The 27,130-nt window shown below is 42.6% G+C and overlaps 4 protein-coding genes across 4 annotated transcripts in view; all 4 read right to left on the bottom strand.

Annotated features, from left to right (window-relative positions):
* The window catches only part of LOC133981114 (NLR family CARD domain-containing protein 3-like), a 54,046-nt gene extending 44,932 nt beyond the window's left edge, over positions 1-9,114 (bottom strand). Inside the window, exons 1-2 of the mRNA XM_062419999.1 lie at positions 9,071-9,114; positions 8,838-8,852 (exon numbers count right to left, since the gene is read on the bottom strand). Coding sequence (XP_062275983.1) covers positions 8,838-8,852; positions 9,071-9,114 — 59 coding nt within the window. The remainder of the gene's footprint in view (positions 1-8,837; positions 8,853-9,070) is intronic.
* A 1,607-nt stretch (positions 9,115-10,721) lies between these two features.
* Positions 10,722-27,130, bottom strand: part of LOC133980054 (stonustoxin subunit beta-like) — a 67,365-nt gene continuing 50,956 nt past the window's right edge. The window contains exon 2 of the mRNA XM_062418621.1: positions 10,722-10,816. The gene's annotated coding sequence lies outside the window, so the exon portion shown is untranslated. The remainder of the gene's footprint in view (positions 10,817-27,130) is intronic.
* LOC133980051 (stonustoxin subunit beta-like) lies at positions 10,900-13,254 on the bottom strand. The gene has a single exon (XM_062418615.1). The coding sequence runs from the start codon at positions 11,698-11,700 to the stop codon at positions 10,990-10,992; it is 711 nt and encodes a 236-aa protein (XP_062274599.1). The 5' UTR covers positions 11,701-13,254; the 3' UTR covers positions 10,900-10,989.
* LOC133981113 (protein NLRC3-like) overlaps positions 14,514-27,130 on the bottom strand; it is a 31,202-nt gene continuing 18,585 nt past the window's right edge. Inside the window, exons 2-9 of the mRNA XM_062419998.1 lie at positions 20,888-20,998; positions 19,751-19,829; positions 19,331-19,559; positions 17,286-19,080; positions 17,012-17,185; positions 15,854-16,027; positions 15,072-15,163; positions 14,514-14,527 (exon numbers count right to left, since the gene is read on the bottom strand). Coding sequence (XP_062275982.1) covers positions 14,514-14,527; positions 15,072-15,163; positions 15,854-16,027; positions 17,012-17,185; positions 17,286-19,080; positions 19,331-19,559; positions 19,751-19,829; positions 20,888-20,998 — 2,668 coding nt within the window. The remainder of the gene's footprint in view (positions 14,528-15,071; positions 15,164-15,853; positions 16,028-17,011; positions 17,186-17,285; positions 19,081-19,330; positions 19,560-19,750; positions 19,830-20,887; positions 20,999-27,130) is intronic.

The raw sequence follows: 27,130 nt of genomic DNA, 5'->3' as shown, positions 1-27,130 counted from the left end.
ACATACTGGTGAATACACCACTAAGTTGCTCAGAACAATGTTTCAGTATTTACCTGAGTTCTTATTGCACTTGTTTTTCTTTAACACAGCCTTGACATCATCCTGAGTAAATGAAAGGGGGCTTGACTCAGAGCCAGCTGGTCCTCTCCATAATTCATCAGTTTCATCTGAAAAATCATAAATATCAAAGCGTGAATAAAAGGCATTTAATGCTTCAGATAGGTCACTATTTCTCTCATAACCTGAGATTTGAAAAGGCTTATTTCATGTTTTGTGCTGATTTGTCGTCGTGTGTGTGTGTGTGTGTGTGTGTGTGTGTGTGTGTGTGTGTGTGTTTAATATGTAAAACAACACATATCAGCGGTTACCTGGATGATTCCTGCCTTTCTGAAACGCCTCTGTTAATGAAGGTGTGTTATCTGTCTGCTCTCTCTCCTCACCTCATGTCTCTTGTACCTCATCATGACTTTGGGTGGGAGTTGTTTAAATGCTTTACTAGATTTGTGGTATTTGCCACAGTATCTCAGTTTTGTCACATATATCACATTTTGATTCGGTGCTATTGTAACTTATTGTTTTATACTGAGTGTTTCTGGGCAGACAGCTTAGAGTCATTTTATGTTTCTTCCGGTTTAGTATTTACAGTGTATATGTGGGAGGTTTTATTTTGGAGGGGTGGAGCGGAAGTGTATGTTGTGTGCTGCAATGGACGAAAAAGGAGAAGTGAAGAAGAGTAAAGGAGCGCACGTCCTGTTCAACAGCTCCGTGTTTTATAGTCTAAAGACAAATAACTCCACACAACGTTTCAGACGGAGTATTAGGGCCACGTGAGGAAAAAACATTTAAACATTAAAATGAAATGTGGAGAATAAAGTTGAAATATCCTGCAGACTTTAATCTGAGCGTGTCAGTGAAACCGGCTCCTAGAAAACTTAAACCAAGAAACCTAAAGATGATCAAATCCCACAATCCCACAGTTTGACATGTTTATAACATATATATCATGTTTCCAGATCTAAATCTAAATGAGTTTAACTTCCACTTTAAGACTGAAACACTGAACAATAAACAAGATCATTGTCTGATATTTAGTTTTTATGCAGGATGAACTTGATGAAGTCGCAGACCTGAAGAGACTGGAGCTTTATTCTCATTACACAGAAACACACATGGAGAAGGTCCACGTTACACCTTCTCCCTCCTAAATAACAGTCACTTCTTCACATTCATGTGTATTTTTATTTATTATACACAAAATGTATTATTGCATATTACTGCTAAACAGCTGTTGTCTTGGGAACATTAACAGCTGTGGTCAGTTATGGACTAGTAACAGAAACTCTCATCCTCTCATCATCCTTTCTTCCTCTATCTATCCTCTCTTCTATCCATCTTTGTTAAACTCCTCCCTCCATCTTCCTCTTGTTCCATCTATCCCCAACCCAGCGGCTCATTACCTTACCCCAGAGCTACCATTGTGACTTTATTAGTCCCCACAGCTAACATGGTGCACTGTTATGCTAGGTTAATGACCTCATGTTGTAGCTCATAGATACCACAATTGATTCATAATACACATTTAAAATGATCTATTTTGGTCACACATCATAAGCAAGTATCCACTGAAATACAGCAACCAGTGTTATACTAGAAACACACAAAAAGGACATCTCTGAATTTATATGGAGCTCATAACTCCTGATGATTTAGATAGAGCTCAAGAACTGCACCAAGCTTTAAATAATGACAAGAAAAGACAAAGAAAGTGAAAGTAAAGAAAAAGGATCAGAAACAAAGGCCCGTACTCTAACCAAACTGTGACAAACTATATTCCACTTGGAGATGGTCCTATAACAATAAATATAAAATGAGGCTAGAATCAGTGAGTTTAGTGTCCTGATACCGATATGGATGCTTTTACATTTTAAATCAAACCAAACAAAAAGAACCAATAATACTCGTCAGTGTTGAGCCTGAACGCGTTCAACGTGAACTGATCGTTCTGTATTTCTGCCTGATGAACGTTATTGTGAACGCGTTCATTCTGGCGTTAGTGAACGGCTCTCTCTCACAGTTTAACTTGGTTCAAGAGAGAAAACCCGGCTAAAACACACCGTAAACAGCCTTAACATGTAGCGGGAATAAAACCCAATCTGGCAACAGCAGCCAGCACAGAGTCGCACCGCCGCATGCGCCATCACAATGCGAAGCATGGAGGCAAAAACACATGAAGGCAGCAGAGCAGCTCTACCTCAGACCATTAATACAGCATCTTCGTATGATTACTGACAACTATTTACAAATCAGACGCATAGTTTCAGTGTTAAAACTGATCAAATAATTGCTGTCTGTGGTTCTATATGAGCTGTGGCAATCATTTAGAAAATAATAGCTCGCAGCAACAGATTGGAAACAAAAGAACTATGAACTAGTTCAACATGTTGAATTATGAACTATGAACTGAACTAGTTCATTTTAAAATGTGTGAACTGAACTTTGAACTAGTTCATGTAGGAAGTGAACTTTCCATCACTGTCCGTCGCACATTTCTGCAACCAGCAGCTGACTTTGTTCCTGTGTGTCTAACTACAGCCGGTCTCTGAACATTATATTAGATTTAATAATCTGATGAAATGATTATTTAAAGATGAACTATTAGGATGGAAACATGTATATTTAGGTATCGATCCGCCATCACTAATAACTAGCAGCCAAACCAGCGGCCTGCTTAATGTCGTGATGACTGATCATTATATCTGCAATCAGTTCTCTGGAAAGCTTCATTACAGTGTGCATATACGGAGAGATGTCTCTGCTTTCTACAGGGTTAAATACATTTCTCACTTTACATCATATTCATCATATTGTTATTAATACACTGCCTACCTCTTCCTCGCGCTGCTTCTCTTCCGTGTTTGCAGACAGGTGAAAGAGAGAGAGAGACGTGACGCTCCTCTGCTTCTGAAGACGGAAACTCAAGTTAAACAAGATCAATACAACAAGTAACAGCGAAACATATTTATACCAATAAATCACACAACTATACATACTATCATTTTAAAAATACACGTAACTTATTGAAATCAAACATAAGTACCAAAGACAAATCACCAGTGTTTGTCTCAGCTCTTCCTCTTTTGTCTTCCTCTTCCTGGGTTTGCAGGATCTGCGTGTTTTAGTGTAAATAAATATGAAATGATGGTCTGCTTGCCTCTGATTTACTGTAACACCATAACACACTATTAGAAGAACAAACTGTTTATGTGAAATAACTCAAAGACACATTAGCTTTTATTTAAGCTGCATTTTGACACTTTATCGTTTATTCTGTATATTTGTGCTCATTTAGTTTTTACTCACAATTAATGCTCAAGGAGATACTGAGACTTACTTTATTTTTCTTTTCTTTTAACACTGCCAAAGAATGAGATCAACCAATAATAACCTAAATAAAATAAAAAGTGACAGATGTAATAATGTACATTGTTAGCATTGTAAGGTTATAGTTTTATCTTGTGTTTTAAATGTAGTTTAGTCAGCTGCAGCACTGTGAGAAGAGTTCTTTGTGTTTCTAATGTTAATCTAACAGCAGCTGTAGTGGTGGTGTAGTTACTGCAGGGCTCCAGCAGGGGGAGCGGTGGTGTAGTTACTGCAGGGCTCCAGCAGGGGGAGTGTTGTTGTAGTTACTGCAGGGCTCCAGCAGGGGGAGCGGTGGTGTAGTTACTGCAGGGCTCCAGCAGGGGGAGCGGTGGTGTAGTTACTGCAGGGCTCCAGCAGGGGGAGCGGTGGTGTAGTTACTGCAGGGCTCCAGCAGGGGGAGCGGTGGTGTAGTTACTGCAGGGCTCCAGCAGGGGGAGAGGTGGTGTAGTTACTGCAGGGCTCCAGCAGGGGGGGCGGTGGTGTAGTTACTGCAGGGCTCCAGCAGAGCGGTGGTGTAGTTACTGCAGGGCTCCAGCAGGGGGAGGGGTGGTGTAGTTACTGCAGGGCTCCAGCAGGGGGAGCGGTGGTGTAGTTACTGCAGGGCTCCAGCAGGGGGAGCGGTGGTGTAGTTACTGCAGGGCTCCAGCAGGGGGAAAGGTGGTGTAGTTACTGCAGGGCTCCAGCAGGAGGAGCGGTGGTGTAGTTACTGCAGGGCTCCAGCAGGGGGAGCGGTGGTGTAGTTACTGCAGGGCTCCAGCAGGGGGAGCAGTGGTGGTGTAGTTACTGCAGGGCTCCAGCAGGGGGAGCAGTGGTGTAGTTACTGCAGGGCTCCAGCAGGGGGAGCGGTGGTGTAGTTACTGCAGGGCTCCAGCAGGGGGAGCGGTGGTGTAGTTACTGCAGGGCTCCAGCAGGGGAAGCGGTGGTGTAGTTACTGAAGGGCTCCAGCAGGGGGAGAGGTGGTGTAGTTACTGCAGGGCTCCAGCAGGGGGAGCGGTGGTGTAGTTACTGCAGGGCTCCAGCAGGGGGAGTGTCTCTTCATCTTTCACATTATACACACACGCACACACATTATACACACGCACACATACACACACATAATACACACACACACACACACACACACACATTATACACACACACAGACACACACACACATAATACACACACACATTATGTAAATGATAGTAATTGTTTTGAGCTGCCATCTCAGCCTTCATGTGTCTTGTCTGCTGATTCCCCTTTTTATTTTCTCACTCAAGTGCCTGTAAGGTCAGTGTATTACTGCCATCTAGTGGTCAGTTTTCTGGGGTATAAAAGGGAGGAGGCCACTGTTACCTGTAAGCTCTTCCTGTGGGTGTGTGCGCTCACCTGTGCGCGTCACCACCATCCTCCCTTTGTTCTCCCCTGGCTGGCTCAGTGTTTGTGCTGCTGGCTTTGTTTGAAGCATTTCCGTGGCTCGTTGAGTGAGTTTTCTTTGTTTAATTATTTGTAATTTTTGTGTTGGTGCAGGTTCCCTTATAGTTTGGTTTTGTTCTGTTATCAGGAGACAGTGACACACAGTATAGACGGCACCTTCCATCCTCCTATTAGCCCCTTGGTTTGTGGAACAAGGTGTGTATCTTAAGTTTGGGCCAGTACTTTATTTTTGATGTTTTGTTTTATTTTTTGTTTTGGGGTGATGCCGTTCACAATATATTTTTATTCCTTAAATAAGGTTTTAGTAATTTTGTAATGGGGTAATAAAATGTAGTTTTGTTTGTTTGCTTTTTTTATAGTAATAAATTGGGTGCTTTTTGAATCTGTGTTGGGGAAGTTGTATGTGAAGTGCAAATGTGTTAAACTTTTTCTTCTTCACGGTGCTACACCAAAGAAATAAACTCATGCACCCGTAAGGAACTCTCCGCCTCCTTTCTTGGGGAACCAAGGGCCGCTACACTACTGTTATCAGATCATTTTAACACCTGCTGACACAAACATGATGAAAACTGTCGGCTACGTTTCCTTTAAAGGCTGAAAATCATCTGAATGAAGCTGATGAGTGAAGGTGAAATATATCAGCAGCTTCAACCAGCCAGCGATAGTGCCGTCAACATTTAAACAAGCAGAAGAAGAAGAAACATGTTACTCACAGCAGGAGGTTTTTAAGGTCTCATCTCTCTGTGTTCATCTTTAATCTGAAGTCTTCTTTAAGGAAATGTGATCACAGAACAGCAGCTCTGAACTTTGGAACAACTGAAGTCAAACATTAACAGACAGTATAAATCTTTATCAGCTGAATCATAAAGTCTGATCATAGTTTTATTATTTGTGTCTTTTATATTCCAACAACACAACAAGTGGCAAGATGTTTGTGACAAAGTGGGTGAGAGCACACCATTCGTACCATAACTTATTAATTTAACTATACTTGTTGTTTGTTTGGACCATAAGTTAGTCAGTAATCAAACTTTGCAGATACTTACTATCCCGGGTTTGTTTGTGTTTGCAGTATATTTGGTTATAAGTTACATCTCAGCAGACTTTTGGTTAAAATAAAACACACACTGGTATTAAGTTTAGTGAGTTTATTGGTTTAGTTTGAGGTCATAAGTTTAGTATTTTCTTTCTTTGTTACTCACCATACTTACATGTGCTCAGGAGACAAAGGGAGGAGTTGGCCTACGTTTCCACGACGTAGCCACGCCCTAATGCATACCCTGCTTTATCGTCACATATAAAATCAGGGAGGCCAAAATGTCCCAAATGAACATCATACTGCATTGAAGAAGGCTTTAAACTAGCGATTGAGACCATAAACACATTTTGAAAACGTTTACTGAGGTTAGAAATCAAGTGAGAAGTTGGTGAATTCTCCATTGACTTGTATAGAGACGGAAGTCCTTTTGACACCAAAACGGTCGCCCCCTGGTGGCCTTTTGATAGAATGCAGTTTTAAGTTACTTCCTGGTTGGCCTCATTGCAGAGGACCAGAACTCCCCACCCGGTCCGAACTCAGGCGCTGCATCCTTTAAAGGACGATTATGTCACAGCGCAGCACGAAGGCTGATCCCAGTTCGAAGACTCCTTCAAACCTTCTTTTCCCTCTTCTTGGAGGATCACCGCTACGATCCTTCGCTGCCTCCCAGGATCCTTTGCGCGCCGCTGTTCAGCGTGGGGAAAATATAACAACGGCAAATAATTTACATTCAGTACACACACAAGTATTGGGTTTTAACCCTTCGCACCGACCCGGCAGCTTTAGTGGGAAACCCTAAACCTTAGCACCGACCCGGCAGCCTTAGTATGAAACCCTAACCCTTAGCACCGACCCGGCAGCCTTAGTATGAAACCCTAACCCTTAGCACCGACCCGGCAGCCTTAGTATGAAACCCTAACCCTTAGCACCGACCCGGCAGCCTTAGTATGAAACCCTAACCCTTAGCACCGACCCGGCAGCCTTAATATGAAACCCTAACCCTTAGCACCGACCCGGCAGCCTTAGTAGGAAACCTTAACCCTTAGCACCGACCCGGCAGCCTTAGTAGGAAACCCTAACCCTTAGCACCGACCCGGCAGCCTTAATATGAAACCCTAACCCTTAGCACCGACCCGGCAGCCTTAGTAGGAAACCCTAACCCTTAGTTTAAAGTTAAATGATGCTCATTTGGTTTTATGCTTCACACACATGTATTTTTACATTTGCCCCCCCCCCCCCCCCCCCCCCCGTCTGCAGGTGTCTTCAATCAGCGACAGGAAGCTGTGATGATGTCATACACCGCTCAGCCTCAACCGCCAATCAACCTGCCGACCAATCACACGCCAGCATTTTAAAAAGCCTCAATAAACTTTAATGAGATTTAATTAAAGCTGAAAGCTTCACTGTGTGTGTGTGTGTGTGTGCGCGTGCGTGCGTGCGTGCGCGTGCGTGCGTGCGTGCGTGCGTGCGTGCGTGTGTGTGTGTGTGTGTTAAAGCTCATTAAAGTTTATTGAGGCTTTTATCATATGAGCAGCAGAACTATCTGGCAAAGAGAGGAAGGATGAACCTTTATGCTGCAGCTGATGATGTGATGAGCATCAGCTGCCAAACCTCCACCATTGGGCCCCGAATATGCCACTGGGAGACAAAGACATACAGGGGAGGAGACAAAGACATACAGGGGAGGAGACAAAGACACACAGGGGAGGAGACAAAGACATACAGGGGAGGAGACAAAGACATACAGGGGAGGAGACAAAGACATACAGGGGAGGAGACAAAGATATACAGGGGAGGAGACAAAGACACACAGGGGAGGAGACAAAGACATACAGGGGAGGAGACAAAGACATACAGGGGAGGAGACAAAGATATACAGGGGAGGAGACAAAGACACACAGGGGAGGAGACAAAGATATACATATATAGTGTATATATGTAGAGAATTGTCTTTTGTGTATTTGTCGCTACAGTTTGATGTAAACTTTGGATTAATATGATGGAAACACTTTACTATTCTGTGGTTTTTATTTCATTTTCCTCTTTCACACACACACACACACACACACACACATACACACACACACACACACATACACACATACACACACACACACACACATACACACACACACACACACACACACACACACACACACACACACAGTAACATACACACACACACACACACACACACACAGTAACATACACACACACACACACAGTAACATACACACACACACACACACACACACACACAGTAACATACACACACACACACACACACACACAATAACATACACACACACACACACAGTAACATACATACACACACACACACACAGACACACACACACACACACACACACACACACACGATGACATCAGCAGCAGTCAGAGGTCAGAGGTCAAGCTGCCATCAGGAGGTCTGGACCAATCACAGAGCAGCTGATGAAGCTGGTCGCCGTGGAAACGTTATCATCAGTCTGCAGCTCCTCCAGAGTCCTGCTGTCCACATGGACTTCCTGTTTCACACTGGTCCCTGGTCTTAATGGCCAGGGGTTCCCAACCTAGGGCTGGGGCCCCTCCAGAGGGTCAGCAGATAAATGTGAGGGGAGGTGAGATGATTAATGGGAAAGAAGAACAAACTAAGTTCTGATACACTAATAGTTTCAGTTTTTGGACTTTTTGCTGAAATATTGGATCATTTGAACATTTATAGAAATGAAAGCATGTGAGAAGTTTAGAGGGAAACATCAGTATTTGGTGGAGCTGTTAACAACTCATAGACATCTGAGATGTGAGCCGACTACACACTGCTGTCTGGTTTCATCTTTAACAATGTGTTGTATTATAAAGCTTGTTATATTATCCATTGTGTCAGTAAAGTGAGGAAGCTTTCAACAATAACACCATGAATAGTTTTTATTCATCATCAGATAAAATACAAGCACAAAAACACTGTGGGCTTCCACAGCTGGACAGATGTTATTAGATTAAACATGAATAGAGCTGCATGCTGCTCATTGGATCCTGACAGTAACAACAGCAGAGTCAACTGAGACTAATCAATGAATCATGTAGAAGGAAAAATAACTGAGTGTTTGAGTCTGAGACACAGATCTGCTTCACAGTGCAGAGTAACCATCATCATCAGAGCAGCTCAGACTCCAGGACTGATCATTATATCCAAACCCACCCTGCTGGTGTGAAGAGGTACTGCAGCTCTGTTTAACCATCTGTGTCTCATTAAGGGTCAGTGTGATGCTGCTGCTCCTCTCTGCTCCTCACTGCTCCTCTCTGCTCCTCTCTGCTCCTCTTTACTCCTCTCTGCTCCTCTTTACTCCTCTCTGCTCCTCTTTACTCCTCTCTGCTCCTCTTTACTCCTCTCTGCTCCTCTTTACTCCTCTCTGCTCCTCTCTGCTCCTCACTGCTCCTCTCTGCTCCTCTCTACTCCTCTCTGCTTCTCACTGCTCCTCTCTGCTCCTCTCTGCTCCTCTCTACTCCTCTTTATTCCTCACTGCTCCTCTCTGCTCCTCTCTACTCCTCTCTGCTCCTCTTTACTCCTCTTTACTCCTCTCTGCTCCTCTTTACTCCTCTCTGCTCCTCTTTACTCCTCTTTACCCCTCTCTGCTCCTCTTTACTCCTCTCTGCTCCTCTCTGCTCCTCTTTACTCCTCTTTACTCCTCTCTGCTCCTCTTTACTCCTCTTTACTCCTCTCTGCTCCTCTCTGCTCCTCTTTACTCCTCTCTGCTCCTCACTGCTCCTCACTGCTCCTCACTGCTCCTCTCTGCTCCTCTTTACTCCTCTCTGCTCCTCTCTGCTCGTCTTTGCTCCTCTCTGCTCCTCTCTGCTCCTCTTTACTCCTCACTGCTCCTCTCTGCTCCTCTCTGCTCCTCTTTACTCCTCTTTACTCCTCTCTGCTCCTCTCTGCTCCTCTTTACTCCTCTTTACTCCTCTCTGCTCCTCTTTACTCCTCTCTGCTCCTCTCTGCTCCTCTTTACTCCTCTCTGCTCCTCTTTACTCCTCACTGCTCCTCTCTTCTCCTCTTTACTCCTCTCTGCTCCTCTTTACTCCTTTCTGCTGTTCTTTACTCCTCTTTACTCCTCACTGCTCCTCTTTACTCCTCTTTGCTCCTCTTTACTCCTCTCTGCTCCTCTCTGCTCCTCTTTACTCCTCTTTGCTCCTCTCTGCTCCTCTTTACTCCTCTTTGCTCCTCTTTACTCCTCTCTGCTCCTCTCTGCTCCTCTTTACTCCTCTCTGCTCCTCTTTACTCCTCTTTGCTCCTCTCTGCTCCTCTTTGCTCCTCTCTGCTCCTCTTTACTCCTCACTGCTCCTCTCTGCTCCTCTTTACTCCTCTCTGCTCCTCACTGCTCCTCTTTACTCCTCTCTGCTCCTCACTGCTCCTCTTTACTCCTCACTGCTCCTCTTTACTCCTCACTGCTCCTCACTGCTCCTCTCTGCTCCTCACTGCTCCTCACTGCTCCTCTTTACTCCTCTCTACTCCTCGCTGCTCCTCTTTACTCCTCACTGCTCCTCTTTACTCCTCTTTGCTCCTCTCTACTCCTCGCTGCTCCTCTTTACTCCTCTCTACTCCTCTCTACTCCTCACTGCTCCTCACTGCTCCTCTCTGCTCCTCTTTACTCCTCTCTACTCCTCGCTGCTCCTCTTTACTCCTCACTGCTCCTCTTTACTCCTCTTTGCTCCTCTCTACTCCTCGCTGCTCCTCTTTACTCCTCTCTACTCCTCTCTACTCCTCACTGCTCCTCACTGCTCCTCTCTGCTCCTCTTTACTCCTCTCTACTCCTCGCTGCTCCTCTTTACTCCTCACTGCTCCTCTTTACTCCTCTTTGCTCCTCTCTACTCCTCGCTGCTCCTCTTTACTCCTCACTGCTCCTCACTGCTCCTCTTTGCTCCTCTCTGCTCCTCACTGCTCCGCTCCTCACTGCTCCTCTCTGCTCCTCACTGCTCCTCTTTACTCCTCTTTACTCCTCTCTGCTCCTCTTTACTCCTCTCTGCTCCTCTTTACTCCTCTCTGCTCCTCTCTGCTCCTCTTTACTCCTCTCTGCTCCTCTCTGCTCCTCTCTGCTCCTCTTTACTCCTCACTGCTCCTCCTACAGAGACACTGAGGAACCAGACCAGACTATAAACCCAGCATACAGAGGATCAGTGAATGTGGTGTTGAAGGTGTGGAGGTGGATCAGTGAGTCAGAGGAGACTCTGTAGAAGGACAGAGTGCCAGCAGGACAGTCCACATACACTGCTACTCTGTTAGAGACAGAGGAGGAGGAGGAGGAGGAGGAGGAGGAGGAGGAGGAGGAGGAGATGGGTGTTTCTCTCGTATTGTGACAGACAGAGTAACCACCATCAGAGCATCTAAGTCTCCAGGACTGATCATTCTCTCCAAACCAACAGTCATCTCTGCCTCCTTTCCTTCTGATTTTTCTGTAACTCACTGATATATAAACTCTTCCTCTCCACTCAACCTCCCAGTAACATCGACCAGTCAGAACATTTCTACTCAGCAGCTGAGGATAGTAGACATCAAATCTGTCTGGATGATCAGGATATGACTGATCCTCCTCCACATGTGTCACCTTCCTGTTGTTATCAGACAGTTTGAGGTTTGTGTTCATTGTGTTTGGATCCAGTTCCAGTTCACAGGCATCTGATGGAGAGAACGAGACACAATACAGCTGCAGTTTATCATCTGTTGATTTATTAACTACTTTACTGAAACCATTCAAACTTAAACCATCTCCATGACAACTGAGACCCTCCATCACTGAGGAAGACCATGAGATGTGACTGAAAGCTTTGGACATACAGAGTAAGTGGACCTTTAGATGAGAATGTTTTTCAAAGTGAAACTTGATTCCAGCTGCGTCTGATGTTTGTCTGAATGTAAATTCAACAGTTCAGGTCATTATATAATATAAACTGTCCAATAAAACAATATACTAAACAAATAAAACATGCTGAATGTCCATGGCTAACTAAGGGTTTAATAAATGAGAGTTCATAACATATAAAACTCAAAAGTCAGAAAATAAATATAAGAAGTATAAAAATAAGTGAACTAACATGTTGAGGGCAAGAAAGAAGGAGTACTATAGGACACTATTAGAAACAAACAGGCAATATGAAGGAAATATGGAGCTTTCTGAACAGTATTATTAAAAATGGATCTCAGAAAATGAGTTATCCTCTTATTAAATACATAGGAACGTTATGGGATTAGGGGAGAAGTCTTGGTTTGGATTCAAAGTTATTAAAGTAACAGACAGCAGTTTGTGAGGTTAGGTGACAGTTGCTCTAAATGTTTGGACCTGCGGTCCCACAGGGGTCAGTATTGGGACCAACATGTTTTATGACATATGTCACATATCAAAGGTATTGAAGCTTGTTCTTTCTGCGGATCACACTCATAGTTGTTGTTCGGGTGATGATTAACTACAAGATATGGTAACCATGGAAATGATCAAACTAAAAACCTGGTTTGATAAAAAATAAATTGTCACTAAATTTGAATAAAACTAAAGTAATGTTGTTTCACTGCAGAAGAAACAAACAAGTAAAAATACAGATAGATGGTGTGAATATTGAACAGGTTACTGAAAATAGATTTGTTGGGGTCATAATTGATGAAAAGCTTTGTTGGAAGGCAAACATTAAACATATACATCCCAAAAGGAGCATTGCAGTATTAAGTGAAGCCAAACAGGTCCTGGATTATAAAGCGCTTCACATTTTGTACTGTTCACTGGTCTCACCATACTTAAGTTACTGCGCTGAAGTTTGGGCCAATAATTACAAATCTAATGTACAGTCATTGTTTATTCTTCAGAAAAGAGCAATTTGCAACATCCATCATGCAGAGTACAGGGATCATTCAAATCCATTATTCTTACTGTCTCATTTACTGAAGTTTGCTGATCTGGTGGAATTTCAAATAGCTCAAACAATGTACGAAGCAAAAAACAACCAACTGCCTGCAAATATCCAAAACATGTTCAGTGTAAGAGAGGAGGGCTACAATCTAAGAGGTCAGACTTATTTCTAAACTGTTAGCGTGCGAACGATGAGGAGGAACTTTTGTATTTGTGTTTGTGGTGTGAGGCTATGCAGCAGTCTAAATGTGGAACTGAGGGAATGTCCAAACATTAAGATTTTTATAAAGAGGTACAAAGAAATGATCTTCAGTAGGTATAGGAATTAAGATGCTATTATTATATATGTATATTTATATGTATGTGTATTATATGTGATTTGGTTGTGTCCAAAAATGAGTGGATGACAATGGACTTGGTCCTTTGTGTACTATTATTTATATTACTTTGAGTTAATGGTGATAATATTTATGAAAGTGATGATGATGATGATGATGATGATGATGATGATGATGGTGGTAATAATAATAATAATGATACTAGGACTAGATAATAATGGTGATATAGACGTAATGATAGTGATAATAATATTAATGATAATATATTTCTATATACTACACAGGAACACAGGTACAGAAATGTAAGTTGTGAATTAGAGGCAGGAATTAAATAACACACTACAGGCGCTCCGGTGCACACCCCCTCGAGCATGCGCTGGAGCAGGAGTGTTTTCATTTGATGACAGGGACCTAATAACATGGAGAGACAGAAAATAAAGCTCTCGGGGGCACAAAACAGAAAACGGAAGAGGGAGAAAGAGAAAGATTTCGTAGGGATGAAAAAAAGCTTTTCAAAGTGGTTGAAAGACAGTAGGTAAGTTATGTCAGTGTATCAAGAGGAGGCTTGTAAATATTCAGGTTAGCTAAAGCTACTAGTAAAACGACAGGTTACTGTTGTCTTGCAACTGATCAGTATTTACAATATAACAGATCATGAACAAGAACTTGTTTGTGGTTATTTTGTTGTTCAGACAGTTATCATTGTTTTTAACTACATGGTGAATCATAAAACAAATAAATTATAGAACTTGGGAGTGATACACTTGAGTTTAATGTCTCCACTCGGATATAACACTACAGTGCTGTTGTGATGTATCTGATAAGTCTGATCAGATGCAGCGTCCAATCAGTAACTGATATCCAATAAGGATATCATTTAAAATTAATATTTCATGTTTTTTATATGTGATTTGACTGCTGTATTTTTGAAACCTCCTTAACACAAAGTTCATGTTATTCAGGTGTGAGGATGGAAAGAAAGAATCAGGACACACAGGAGAAGATGACAGGTTGGTCTAATATTAGGTGGAAGTGTAGGAACAGCCACTTGATACCAAGTGATTCATTTTCTAAATATTATTTATATTGAAAAATTGCATTAGCAAGATGTGTAATTTATTCAAAGCTATTAAATAATGCTTGTTTGACAATATGACTTAGTGGAGAAGAACACAGGCAATGGGTGAAGGAGACAGACATGAGGTCGGTGATGACATCAGGTACACTCACAGAAATCATTCATGAGATTTATGTATTTCAATTGCATATAAAATTTCCACCTGAAATGTATCTGCATACCCCTCAGAAAGTAGGTAGTTGCGCCCCTGACTGTTGGTAACTTTAGGTGATGTGAGTGAAATGGACATTTTGTCATGTGTGATTATAATGTTTTATTCCTGTCTCTGTGGGTCAGAGATACCATACTGGGACACACCAGGGAACACTTCTCCTTTATAAACTACATAGTTAGTGCCACCTTGCTGCTGAAGGACTGTTCTCAAAGTTCTCATGAATCAAACTGAAAACACACTCACACTTCCTCAGACCAGGTTTCAGTCTCTGCAGTCCACCATGGTCCATCCTGGAGGAAGAGACAAAGACACAATCAGCTTCATACACCTTCACTCATATCCACCATTAAACATGAACCAGTCCCTCAGTTAGTCAGAGTGTCTGTCCATCTGTCCATACCTGAGAGTGTCCACCTGTCTGTCCATACCTGAGAGTGTCCATCTGTCTGTCCATACCTGAGAGTGTCCACCTGTCTGTCCATACCTGAGTGTCCACCTGTCTGTCCATACCTGAGAGTGTCCACCTGTCTGTCCATACCTGAGAGTGTCCACCTGTCTGTCCATACCTGAGAGTGTCCAACTGTCTGTCCATACCTGAGAGTGTCCAGTCTCCACTGTGGATCCTTCAGTCCAGCAGACAGAAGCTTCTCTCCTGAGTCTCCTGGATGATTGTAGCTCAGGTCCAGCTCTCTCAGATGGGAGGGGTTGGAGCGCAGAGCTGAGGCCAGAGAAGCACAGCCTTCCTCTGTGATCAGACATCCTGACAGACTGAACACACACAACAGTTCATCTAATGAGATGAACAGTATTTTGTCTTTCAGGCCTTTATGTTCACACTCAGCGCCCCCTGCTGTATGTTGGTGTCATGCAGATACATTTTAGGTTAGTAGGAGAGAAAGCACATGTTCCTGCTGGAGGCTGCATTCTGATTTATGTTGGCAGAAGAAATGGCTTTAAAGTTAAATATTGTTCCACAGAATATCTAAAGAAGATTTCAGAGAAATGTACTGATGTTTTAACTTAGTTCTTATTTTTCATGCCAACAATGTTCACTGTGTGATCACAATCATTTAATTAGGCAACTTATGGCGCTTTTCCACTACACCGTTCCAGCACGACTCGCCTCGACTCGCCTCGGTTCTTTTTGCGTTTCCACTAGGGAAAGTACCTGGTACCTGGTCCTTTTTTAGTACCTGCTCTGGTGAGGTTTTCTGATATTCTTTCCATTATATTAGACTTGAATTAATGCACATCAAGTCTTCATTGAGATTAAATGACAGAAACATAAATCACATGTTGGTTGGTGTGGAAGGAGTTTTACTTACTGTATACTTGATGATACATCACTTCAGCTCAGACTGTACACTCAATCTTTTTTGTATCATAAACTCTTCATGTAAACTAGAAACTGAGGAGAAGCCAAACATATTACTTTATATACACAGTAATAAAACTGACCTGAGAGTTTCCAGTCCACAGTGTGGACTCTCCAGTCCAGCAGAAAGCTGCTTCACTCCTAAATCCTGCAGGTCGTTGTTACTCAGGTCCAGATCTCTCAGACTAGAAGACTGGGAGCTGAGAACTGAGGACAGAGCTGCACAGCTTCTCTCTGAGAGGTTACAGTCACTCAACCTGAGGAAGAGATTGAATAAGTTAATTCACAGATTGAATATTTGGTTGGACTGCCTTTAGCATTGATTACAGCAGCATTCGCTGTGGCTTTGTTACGATAAGCTTCTGCAATGTGACAAGATTTATTTCTGTCCCGTTTTGCATTAATTTTTCACCAAGATCTTGTATTGATGATGGGAGAGTCGGACCACTGTGCAAAGCCTTCTCCAGCACATCCCAAAGATTCTCAATGGGGTTCAGGTCTGGACTCTGTCTCATGCTCCCTGAACCACTCTTTCACTATTTGAGCCCCAGCAATCCTGGCATTGTCATCTTGGAATATCCCTGTGCCATCAGGGAAGAAACAATCCATTGAAGGAATAACCTGGTGATTCAGTATATTCAGGTAGTCAGCTGACCTCAATCTTTGGGAACATAATGTTGCTGAACCAAACTTAAACATTTAGTGAAATCAAATCATAGAAAAACAACAGTAGAACTCAGGGCTATGTTTAATAGTGAAAGTAAGAACATTTCCACACGCGCAAGCAAAGGGAAATCAAAGGATTAGGACTGAACAGCTGTGTAGCCTTATGAAAACCACTAATCAGTGAAGCTAATAAAAAAAAAGGCTTCAATTTGCTAGGGAGCATAAAGATTGGACTCTGGAGCAATGGAAGAAGGTCATGTGGTCTGATGAGTCCAGATTTACCCTGTTCCAGAGTGATGGGCACATCAGGGTAAGAAGAGAGACAGATGAAGTGATGCACCCATCATGCCTAGTGCCTCCTGTACAAGCCTGTGGGGGCGGTGCTATGATCTGGGGTTGCTGCAGTTGCATTGCAGAAGCTTATCGAAACAATGCCACAGCGAATGCTGCTGTAATCAGAGCTAAAGGCAGTCCAACCAAATATTAGAGTGTGTGACCTTTTTTTTTTGGCCAGGCAGTGTATGAAGACAATAAAAGCTTGGTAGTTCAACTTTTACAAACAGTTGACTCCTGACCTGAAAGTTTCCAGTCCACAGTGTGGACTCTCCAGTCCAGCAGAAAGCTGCTTCACTCCTGAATCCTGCAGGTTGTTGTTACTCAGGTCCAGATCTCTCAGACTAGAGGACTGGGAGCTGAGAACTGAGGACAGAGCTGCACAGCTTCTCTTTGAGAGGTTACAGTCACTCAACCTGGAGAAGAATCAGCAGAACAAACGAATTGCAAACATTACTTTTCTTCATTGAGCAAAGATGAAACTACATTAATCTGGATAGTTCTGTGTGCACTTACAGAGCTTTGTTGGAGGCTTTGACCACTGGCAGCAGCCTCAGAAGAGCCTCCTCTGAAGCAGAGTATTTCTTCAGGTCAAACACGTCCAGATCTTTTCCTGATGATAGTAAGATGAAGACCAGAGCTGACCACTGAGCAGGAGACAGTTTATCTGTGGAGAGACTTCCTGATCTCAGGTACTGTTGGATCTCCTCCACTAGAGAACGATCATTCAGTTCATTCAGACAGTGGAACAGATTGATGCTTCTCTCTGCAGACACATTCTCACTGATCTTCTCCTTGATGTACTTGACTGTTTTCTGATTGGTCTGTGAGCTACTTCCTGTCTGTGTCAGCAGACCTCGTAGGAGAGTCTGATTGGTCTGCAGTGAAAGACCCAGGAGGAAGCGGAGGAACAAGTCCAGGTGTCCATTTGGACTCTTTAAGGCCTCGTCCACAGCTCTCTGGTAGAAACGTGCTGATTTGCCTCCGAACACGTCAGACCAGGATGTTGTTTGTTCTTCTTCCAGCAGATTGACTCCAGACTTGATGAATGTCAGATGGACATGAAGAGCAGCCAGAAACTCCTGAAGGCTCAGGTGGACGAAGCAGAACACCTTGTCCTGGTACAGCCCTCTCTCCTCTTTAAAGACCTGTGTGAACACTCCTGAGTACACTGAGGCTGCTCTGATATCGATGCCACACTCTGTCAGGTCTGATTCATAGAAGATCAGGTTGCCTTTCTGCAGCTGCTCAAAAGCCAGTTTTCCCAGAGACTCAATCATCTTCCTGCTCTTCTTACTCCAGTGTGGATCTGTCTCAGTTCCTCCATCATACTTGATGTTCTTCAGTTTAGACTGAAGCACCAGGAAGTGGATGTACATCTCAGTCAGGGTCTTGGGCAGCTCCCCTCCCTCTCTGCTTTTCAACACATCCTCCAGAACTGTAGCAGTGATCCAGCAGAAGACTGGGATGTGGCACATGATGTGGAGGCTTCGTGATGTCTTGATGTGGGAGATGATGGTGCTGGCCTGCTCCTCATCTCTGAATCTTTTCCTGAAGTACTCCTCCTTCTGTGGGTCAGTGAACCCTCTGACCTCTGTCACCATGCCGACACACTCAGGAGGGATCTGATTGGCTGCTGCAGGTCGTGTGGTTATCCAGAGGCGAGCAGAGGGAAGCAGTTTCCCCCTGATGAGGTTTGTCAGCAGCACATCCACTGAGGTGGACTCTGTAACATCAGTCAGGATCTCAGTGTTGTGGAAGTCCAGAGGAAGTCGACACTCATCCAGACCATCAAAGATGAACACAACCTGGAACTCTTCAAACCTGCAGATTCCTGCTTCTTTGGTTTCAGTAAAGAAGTGATGAACAAGTTCCACCAAGCTGTACTTTTTCTCTTTCAGCACATTCAGCTCTCTGAAAGTGAATGGAAATGTGAAGTGTATGTCCTGGTTGGCTTTGTCTTCAGCCCAGTCCAGAGTGAACTTCTGTGTTAAGACTGTTTTCCCAATGCCAGCCACTCCCTTTGTCATCACTGTTCTGATTGGTTCATCTCTTCCAGGTGAGGCTTTAAAGAAGTCTTCTTGTGTGATTGTTGTTTCTGGTCTGTCTGGTTTCCTGGATCCTGTTTCAATCTGTCTGATCTCATGTTCATCATTGACCTCTGCAGTCCCTCCCTCTGTGATGTAGAGCGGTGTGTAGATCTGATTCAGAAGGGTTGGGTTTCCTGCTTTAGCGATCCCCTCAAACACACACTGGAACTTCTTCTCCAGGTTAGACTTGAGTTTACGTCGACACTTTGCAGCACGAGCTCCTGAATGAACAAACAACAAATGAAATCAGTGAGTGGATCCTACAGAAAGTCTAGAAATCTGAACATGTAAATGTGTCTGTGTAGTTTTTCCTCCTCCATCAGTTTTATTCAGCTCATCAGTGGAGGACAAACAGCCTCTGATCTGATGCAGATGTGTGAAGCATATTTACAGCAGAGTTTGAAATATAAACCTCTCCCATGTTGCCTCCATTTCCTCTCCATCATGTTAAATCTGTTAAAATCCTCTTACTGCTCTGCAGACGCTCAGCCAGCTCCTCCTGCTTCATTCTCCTCAGGAAGTGCACTGTGATCTTCAGAAATGCATCTCTGCTGCTCCTCCTCTGCTCTTCCTCCTCACCGTCCAACACCTCCTCATCCTCATTCTGACTCTCTAAGCATTCTGGGTAACCTTGGCTCAGACCTCTCTGGACTCTCTTCAGCTCGTTCTTCACAAAAGTGACGATGTTCTCCTCCAGCAGCTGGAACAGAAAGATAAAGTGAACATTTCATTTAAACTGGTAGAACACAACATGTGATTCATGTGTCAGTCTGAAGGCCTGCTGGTCTAAACAGAGCAGCATGGACACTGTTAGGACCTGAATGCTACTTTAGTATTTCATCTGTGGTTGATGGAGTTAATAGTTAAAGGTGTGTTTGTACATGTACACACCATAAATATGGAGTCCAGCTGTGTTTGATGCTGCTGTGCAGACTGATCACTGGGAACCTCTGAGCTCTGCTGCTGAACTCTGTGGAGAAAACATCACGTTTAAGGACATTTAATGACTCAAATCTGCACTCAGCTTATTAAAGATGTTCTGTCATGATGACTAAATGAACTCCTGTAAATGCTGCTCTGATTGCTGGATGTTAAATTCTTACCTTCCATCAGCAGGTTGTCCATCTTTAAAGCTAATAGGACGACCCATAGACCGGTCACTCTTCATGGACACACAGCTGGGTTCAGGAGAGTCTGCTCTCTGCTGCTGCATCCTGATATGAATAAAGAAGTGAAAAAAGCATGTAGTTAACACCAAAGAACTGCTGTCCAGCTTCACTGAGTCTCTGCTGTCCAGCTTCACTGAGTCTCTGCTGTCCAGCTTCACTGAGTCTCTGCTGCTCAGCTTCACTGAGTCTCTGCTGTCCAGCTTCACTGAGTCTCTGCTGCCTCCACAGACACACAGCCAGCTCCCAAAACATCAGCCCCCCTGCTGAGGTCCTCCTGTCTCTTGGTCTCCTTTCTACATGGTTTTGTTGACACCTTGGTCTCCAAAGTTTCTGCCCTGAGCAGCTCTTTCATCCTCCAGAGTGGTCCTGTCCATCTGTCCTGCCTTCTTTCTCCTCTTTGTTTTCTCCCTCCTGACCAGCCTGGAGGGACATTTGGGAGCTGTCCCTTGAGGGGCGACTGTCATGATCCCTGTTTATGCTCTGTTTGTGTTGTCCTGTCTGTTTCTGTCCCTGCCTTCAGTTTCAAACCCACCTGCACACCTGCTGCCACTGTGTAATTCCCTCATCAGCTCCTCACTACATATACTGCTCTCACTCATTTTCTTTCATTCTAGACACTAGATTGTGATGCTGTTCCTGTCTGTTCCTGTTCCTCTTGTTACCTGCTCCTGCTGGTTTCAACCTTATTTGAACAGCTTTCCCTTTATGGTCTGTAAGCCTGTCTGTTGGTTTCTGAGCATTAAAGCTGTTTCCATTGAACCTGTCTGTGGTGTTTGTGCCTGGTTCACCTGCTCCGCCCCTCGTAACACAGGAGGTTTATTCAGCCCAAACAGCCAACCAACCATTATTACATTCTTACCTTCCATCAGCAGGTTGTCCATCTTTAAACGTAATAGGACGATCCATAGACCGGTCACTCTTCATGGACACACAGCTGGGTTCAGGAGAGTCTGCTCTCTGCTGCTGCATCCTGATACAAACAAACAACAAATCAAAGAGTTTAAAAAGATGAATTTTGAGCAGACTGTCAGCAGCTGAAGTTTTAGAAGCAGAATGAAAATCAGTAAGAAGACAGTGGATGAGAAACGTTCTCCTGTTCATCAAAATGTCATCTGATGAAAGATGCTGTCTCATCTTAGTTGATTAGTTGACTAATCAGTGGTTGAGCTCTTTGTTAACTCACAAAGTTAGTAGTTCATTCTGAGTTATTGTGACTTATTATTCAGTAGTTGAGTGTCAGATGTGACAGTGAGTGTGAATAATGATGGTGGAGTGATGTGAGTGGAGAACAGTGATGGACAGTTAGAGATCCTCATCTCACCTCTGAGCTTTGGTCTGGCTGTCATGTTCCCCACACAGAGAGCTTTTAGAGGGAGGGACTCCCTCCTCTCTGTCCTCACACTGATCCATAGCAGAGAAACACCTTCACACAAACACAACAACATGCTCATTCATTACAACCAGCAGGGTGCTGTGATGAAAATGACCCAAAAGATGAGTCTAATCTTTATATTATATGGAGTACATAGGGGAGACTGGGGTAAGATGAGCCATTTTTCATATTTAGGATCACTACATCAAGGCAATCATAGTTGCATATATTTCAGGATGTTGTGCATCCCTTCAATCAGAATGAGTATAAACATAACTGTTTCCATAATATAGCATGTCCAAAAAAAGTGGTTAAAAATTATTATTGCATATTACTGCTAATCAGCTGTTTTGTAAAAAAAAACATTTAAAGTTGAGAATGCCTTAAAGTGCGCTCGGGAAGAGAACATTAACAGCTGTGGTCAGTTATGGACATCCTCAACCCCCCCACCTGCATCCTCAACCCCCCTACCTGCATCCTCAACCCCCCTACCTGCATCCTCAACCCCCCTACCTCCTGACTCACTGTGTGTGTGTGTGTGTGTGTGTGTGTGTGTGTGTGTGTGTGTGTGTGTGTGTGTGTGTGTGTGTGTGTGTGTGTGTGTGTGTGTAATATGTAAAACAACACATATCAGCGGTTACCTGGATAATTCCTGCCTTTCTGAAACGCCTCTGTTAATGAAGGTGTGTTATCTGTCTGCTCTCTCTCCTCACCTCGTTTCTCTTGTACCTCATCATGACTTTGGGTGGGAGTTGTTTAAATGCTTTACTAGATTTGTGGTATTTGCCACAGTATCTCAGTTTTGTCACATATATCACATTATGATTCGGTGCTATTGTAACTTATTGTTTATTACTGAGTATTTCTGGGCAGACAGCTTAGAGTCATTTTATGTTTCTTCCGGTTTAGTATTTACAGTGTATATGTGGGAGGGTTTATTTTGGAGGGGTGGAGCGGAAGTGTATGTTGTGTGCTGCAATGGACGAAAAAGGAGAAGTGAAGAAGAGTAAAGGAGCGCACGTCCTGTTCAACAGCTCCGTGTTTTATAGTCTAAAGACAAATAACTCCACACAACGTTTCAGACGGAGTATTAGGGCCACGTGAGGAAAAAACATTTAAACATTCAAATGAAATGTGGAGAATAAAGTTGAAATATCCTGCCGACTTTAATCTGAGCGTGTCAGTGAAACCGGCTCCTAGAAAACTTAAACCAAGAAACCTAAAGATGATCAAATCCCACAATCCCACAGTTTGACATGTTTATAACATATATATCATGTTTCCAGATCTAAATCTAAATGAGTTTAACTTCCACTTTAAGACTGAAACACTGAACAATAAACAAGATCATTGTCTGATATTTAGTTTTTATGCAGGATGAACTTGATGAAGTCGCAGACCTGAAGAGACTGGAGCTTTATTCTCATTACACAGAAACACACATGGAGAAAGTCCACGTTACACCTTCTCCCTCCTAAATAACAGTCACTTCTTCACATTCATGTGTATTTTTATTTATTATACACAAAATGTATTATTGCATATTACTGCTAAACAGCTGTTGTCTTGGGAACATTAACAGCTGTGGTCAGTTATGGACTAGTAACAGAAACTCTCATCCTCTCATCATCCTTCCTTTCTTCCTCTATCTATCCTCTCTTCTATCCATCTTCTTTAAACTCCTCCCTCCATCTTCCTCTTGTTCCATCTATCCCCAACCCAGCGGCTCAACTTACCCCAGAGCTACCATTGTGACTTTATTAGTCCCCACAGCTAACATGGTGCACTGTTATGCTAGGTTAATGACCTCATGTTGTAGCTCATAGATACCACAATTGATTTATAAAACACATTTAAAATGATCTATTTTGGTCTAAACACAATTCTCATGAAACTTATGATAGACTAAATTCACTTTCAAGAGTGAAAAATGTTTTTTTGGAAATAAAGATCTAACCACTTTACCCATGTGGTTCTTACCTTCACAGACTCCATGAAATGATGCCTTCCTCCTAAATATTTGGTCACATGATCAATGTTTTTTACCGTTTCCTAGCAACAAGGGGTGACTCAATGACCCTTTGGCTCAACTTACCCCAGTCTCCCCTACTGTATATTACGTTTATACTCATATAACTCATTTTATAGTATTAGCAGTCAGTGAAAGTTTACATAGTGCTGTCATAGAGGAACAATGGGCAGTACAGTAGTAATATTAATATCAATGTACATTATTATTAGTAGTAGTGTGACAGAGTTCACACATGAACAGCTAACTGCTCAGTAACACTTTAAAAACATGCAGCACTGACTAAATCACTTGATACTTGCAGCTGAAACACACAGGCAGGAATGGAGGCTCCTAATAAAGCTTTGAACCCAAAATAGAGAAAAGAAAACAGCAGTACACTCTCAGAAGATCACACATCATAAGCAAGTATCCACTGAAATACAGCAACCAGTGTTATACTAGAAACACACAAAAAGGACATCTCTGAATTTATATGGAGCTCATAACTCCTGATGATTTAGATAGAGCTCAAGAACTGCACCAAGCTTTAAATAATGACAAGAAAAGACAAAGAAAGTGAAAGTAAAGAAAAAGGATCAGAAACAAAGGCCCGTACTCTAACCAAACTGTGACTAACTATATTCCACTTGGAGATGGTCCTATAACAATAAATATAAAATGAGGCTAGAATCAGTGAGTTTAGTGTCCTGATACCGATATGGATGCTTTTACATTTTAAATCAAACCAAACAAAATGAACCAATAATACTCGTCAGTGTTGAGCCTGAACGCGTTCAACGTGAACTGATCGTTCTGTATTTCTGCCTGATGAACGTTATTGTGAACGCGTTCATTCTGGCGTTAGTGAACGGCTCTCTCTCACAGTTTAACTTGGTTCAAGAGAGAAAACCCGGCTAAAACACACCGTAAACAGCCTTAACATGTAGCGGGAATAAAACCCAATCTGGCAACAGCAGCCAGCACAGAGTCGCACCGCCGCATGCGCCATCACAATGCGAAGCATGGAGGCAAAAACACATGAAGGCAGCAGAGCAGCTCTACCTCAGACCATTAATACAGCATCTTCGTATGATTACTGACAACTATTTACAAATCAGACGCATAGTTTCAGTGTTAAAACTGATCAAATAATTGCTGTCTGTGGTTCTATATGAGCTGTGGCAATCATTTAGAAAAATAATAGCTCGCAGCAACAGATTGGAAACAAAAGAAATATGAACTAGTTCAACATGTTGAATTATGAACTGAACTAGTTCATTTTAAAATGTGTGAACTGAACTTTGAACTAGTTCATGTAGGAAGTGAACTTTCCATCACTGTCCGTCGCACATTTCTGCAACCAGCAGCTGAGTTTGTTCCTGTGTGTCTAACTACAGCCGGTCTCTGAACATTATATTAGATTTAATAATCTGATGAAATGATTATTTAAAGATGAACTATTAGGATGGAAACATGTATATTTAGGTATCGATCCGCCATCACTAATAACTAGCAGCCAAACCAGCGGCCTGCTTAATGTCGTGATGACTGATCATTATATCTGCAATCAGTTCTCTGGAAAGCTTCATTACAGTGTGCATATACGGAGAGATGTCTCTGCTTTCTACAGGGTTAAATACATTTCTCACTTTACATCATATTCATCATATTGTTATTAATACACTGCCTACCTCTTCCTCGCGCTGCTTCTCTTCCGTGTTTGCAGACAGGTGAAAGAGAGAGAGAGACGTGACGCTCCTCTGCTTCTGAAGACGGAAACTCAAGTTAAACAAGATCAATACAACAAGTAACAGCGATACATATTTATACCAATAAATCACACAACTATACATACTATCATTTTAAAAATACACGTAACTTATTGAAATCAAACATAAGTACCAAAGACAAATCACCAGTGTTTGTCTCAGCTCTTCCTCTTTTGTCTTCCTCTTCCTGGGTTTGCAGGATCTGCGTGTTTTAGTGTAAATAAATATGAAATGATGGTCTGCTTGCCTCTGATTTACTGTAACACCATAACACACTATTAGAAGAACAAGCTGTATATGTGAAATAACTCAAAGACACATTAGCTTTTATTTAAGCTGCATTTTGACACTTTATCGTTTATTCTGTATATTTGTGCTCATTTAGTTTTTACTCACAATTAATGCTCAAGGATATACTGAGACTTACTTTACTTTTCTTTTAACACTGCCAAAGAATGAGATCAACCAATAATAACCTAAATAAAATAAACAGTGACAGATGTAATAATGTACATTGTTAGCATTGTAAGGTTATAGTTTTATCTTGTGTTTTAAATGTAGTTTAGTCAGCTGCAGCACTGTGAGAAGAGTTCTTTGTGTTTCTAATGTTAATCTAACAGCAGCTGTAGTGTTGTTGTAGTTACTGCAGGGCTCCAGCAGGGGGAGCGGTGGTGTAGTTACTGCAGGGCTCCAGCAGGGGGAGCGGTGGTGTAGTTACTGCAGGGCTCCAGCAGGGGGAGCGGTGGTGTAGTTACTGCAGGGCTCCAGCAGGGGGAGCGGTGGTGTAGTTACTGCAGGGCTCCAGCAGGGGGAGCGGTGGTGTAGTTACTGCAGGGCTCCAGCAGGGGGAGTGGTGGTGTAGTTACTGCAGGGCTCCAGCAGGGGGAGCGGTGGTGGTGTAGTTACTGCAGGGCTCCAGCAGGGGGAGCGGTGGTGGTGTAGTTACTGCAGGGCTCCAGCAGGGGGAGCGGTGGTGTAGTTACTGCAGGGCTCCAGCAGGGGGAGCGGTGTTGTAGTTACTGCAGGGCTCCAGCAGGGGGAGCGGTGGTGTAGTTACTGCAGGGCTCCAGCAGGGGGAGCGGTGGTGTAGTTACTGCAGGGCTCCAGCAGGGGGAGCGGTGGTGTAGTTACTGCAGGGCTCCAGCAGGGGGAGCGGTGGTGTAGTTACTGCTAATAAAAACTAATAAAAACTAATAAATATGTCACGCCAGCAATATACTGTAATTTTACGGTGTTCATCCGTAAATTGACTTTACAGTAGTAGTCTGTAAACCAGAAATACACTATATTTATATATATATATATATATTTATATATATATATATATTTCTGTATTCACACTGTTAAATGATTTCAGTCTAATGTAGTAAAAAATATAAATGCAGCATATTTCTATGAATATTTGGAAATTACAATAATATTCTGTCTGTTGTTACTTTAACTTCTCAGTTTACTGTAGACAGGCACAGTAGATAATACAATAACTCAATTTAGCAGTTTCCTAAAATATCTTAAATGCATCAATATTAAAACTTCATTATTCTCAGGGCTATAGACAATTGCTTAAGTATTTTTGTGAATATTGTGCAAAATAAGCAATAAAAACTTAAAGAGAATCAACATAATTTATTTCAAAAGGCAATATCAACATGAATACTGAATACTGCTATTTTCAAAAAATGGAAACAAAGTCAAAGAAAAACAACAAATACAGAAGAAATAAGAGTTTAAACTTAAAACTTATGTATTTTCTGCTGTCTGTGAAAATGTAGAATTGACAACATTTAGACAACAAATGTAAGAACATGTCTAAACTATTACAGTACTGTAGAACATTTTGACAGTATGCATCAATAATATGGATCAAAAGCAACATTTAGGGAAGAACCTATTATAGGCACCTGTGCCAATGCAAGCTTGCGTCTTGCAGTTTACTTCTTAAAATAGTCA

Source organism: Scomber scombrus, chromosome 5 (assembly GCF_963691925.1).
Source record: "Scomber scombrus chromosome 5, fScoSco1.1, whole genome shotgun sequence".
NCBI classification, from domain to species: Eukaryota; Metazoa; Chordata; class Actinopteri; order Scombriformes; family Scombridae; genus Scomber; species Scomber scombrus.
The sequence above is the reverse complement of the archived record's forward strand: the minus strand, read 5'-3'. Positions and strand labels throughout refer to the sequence as shown.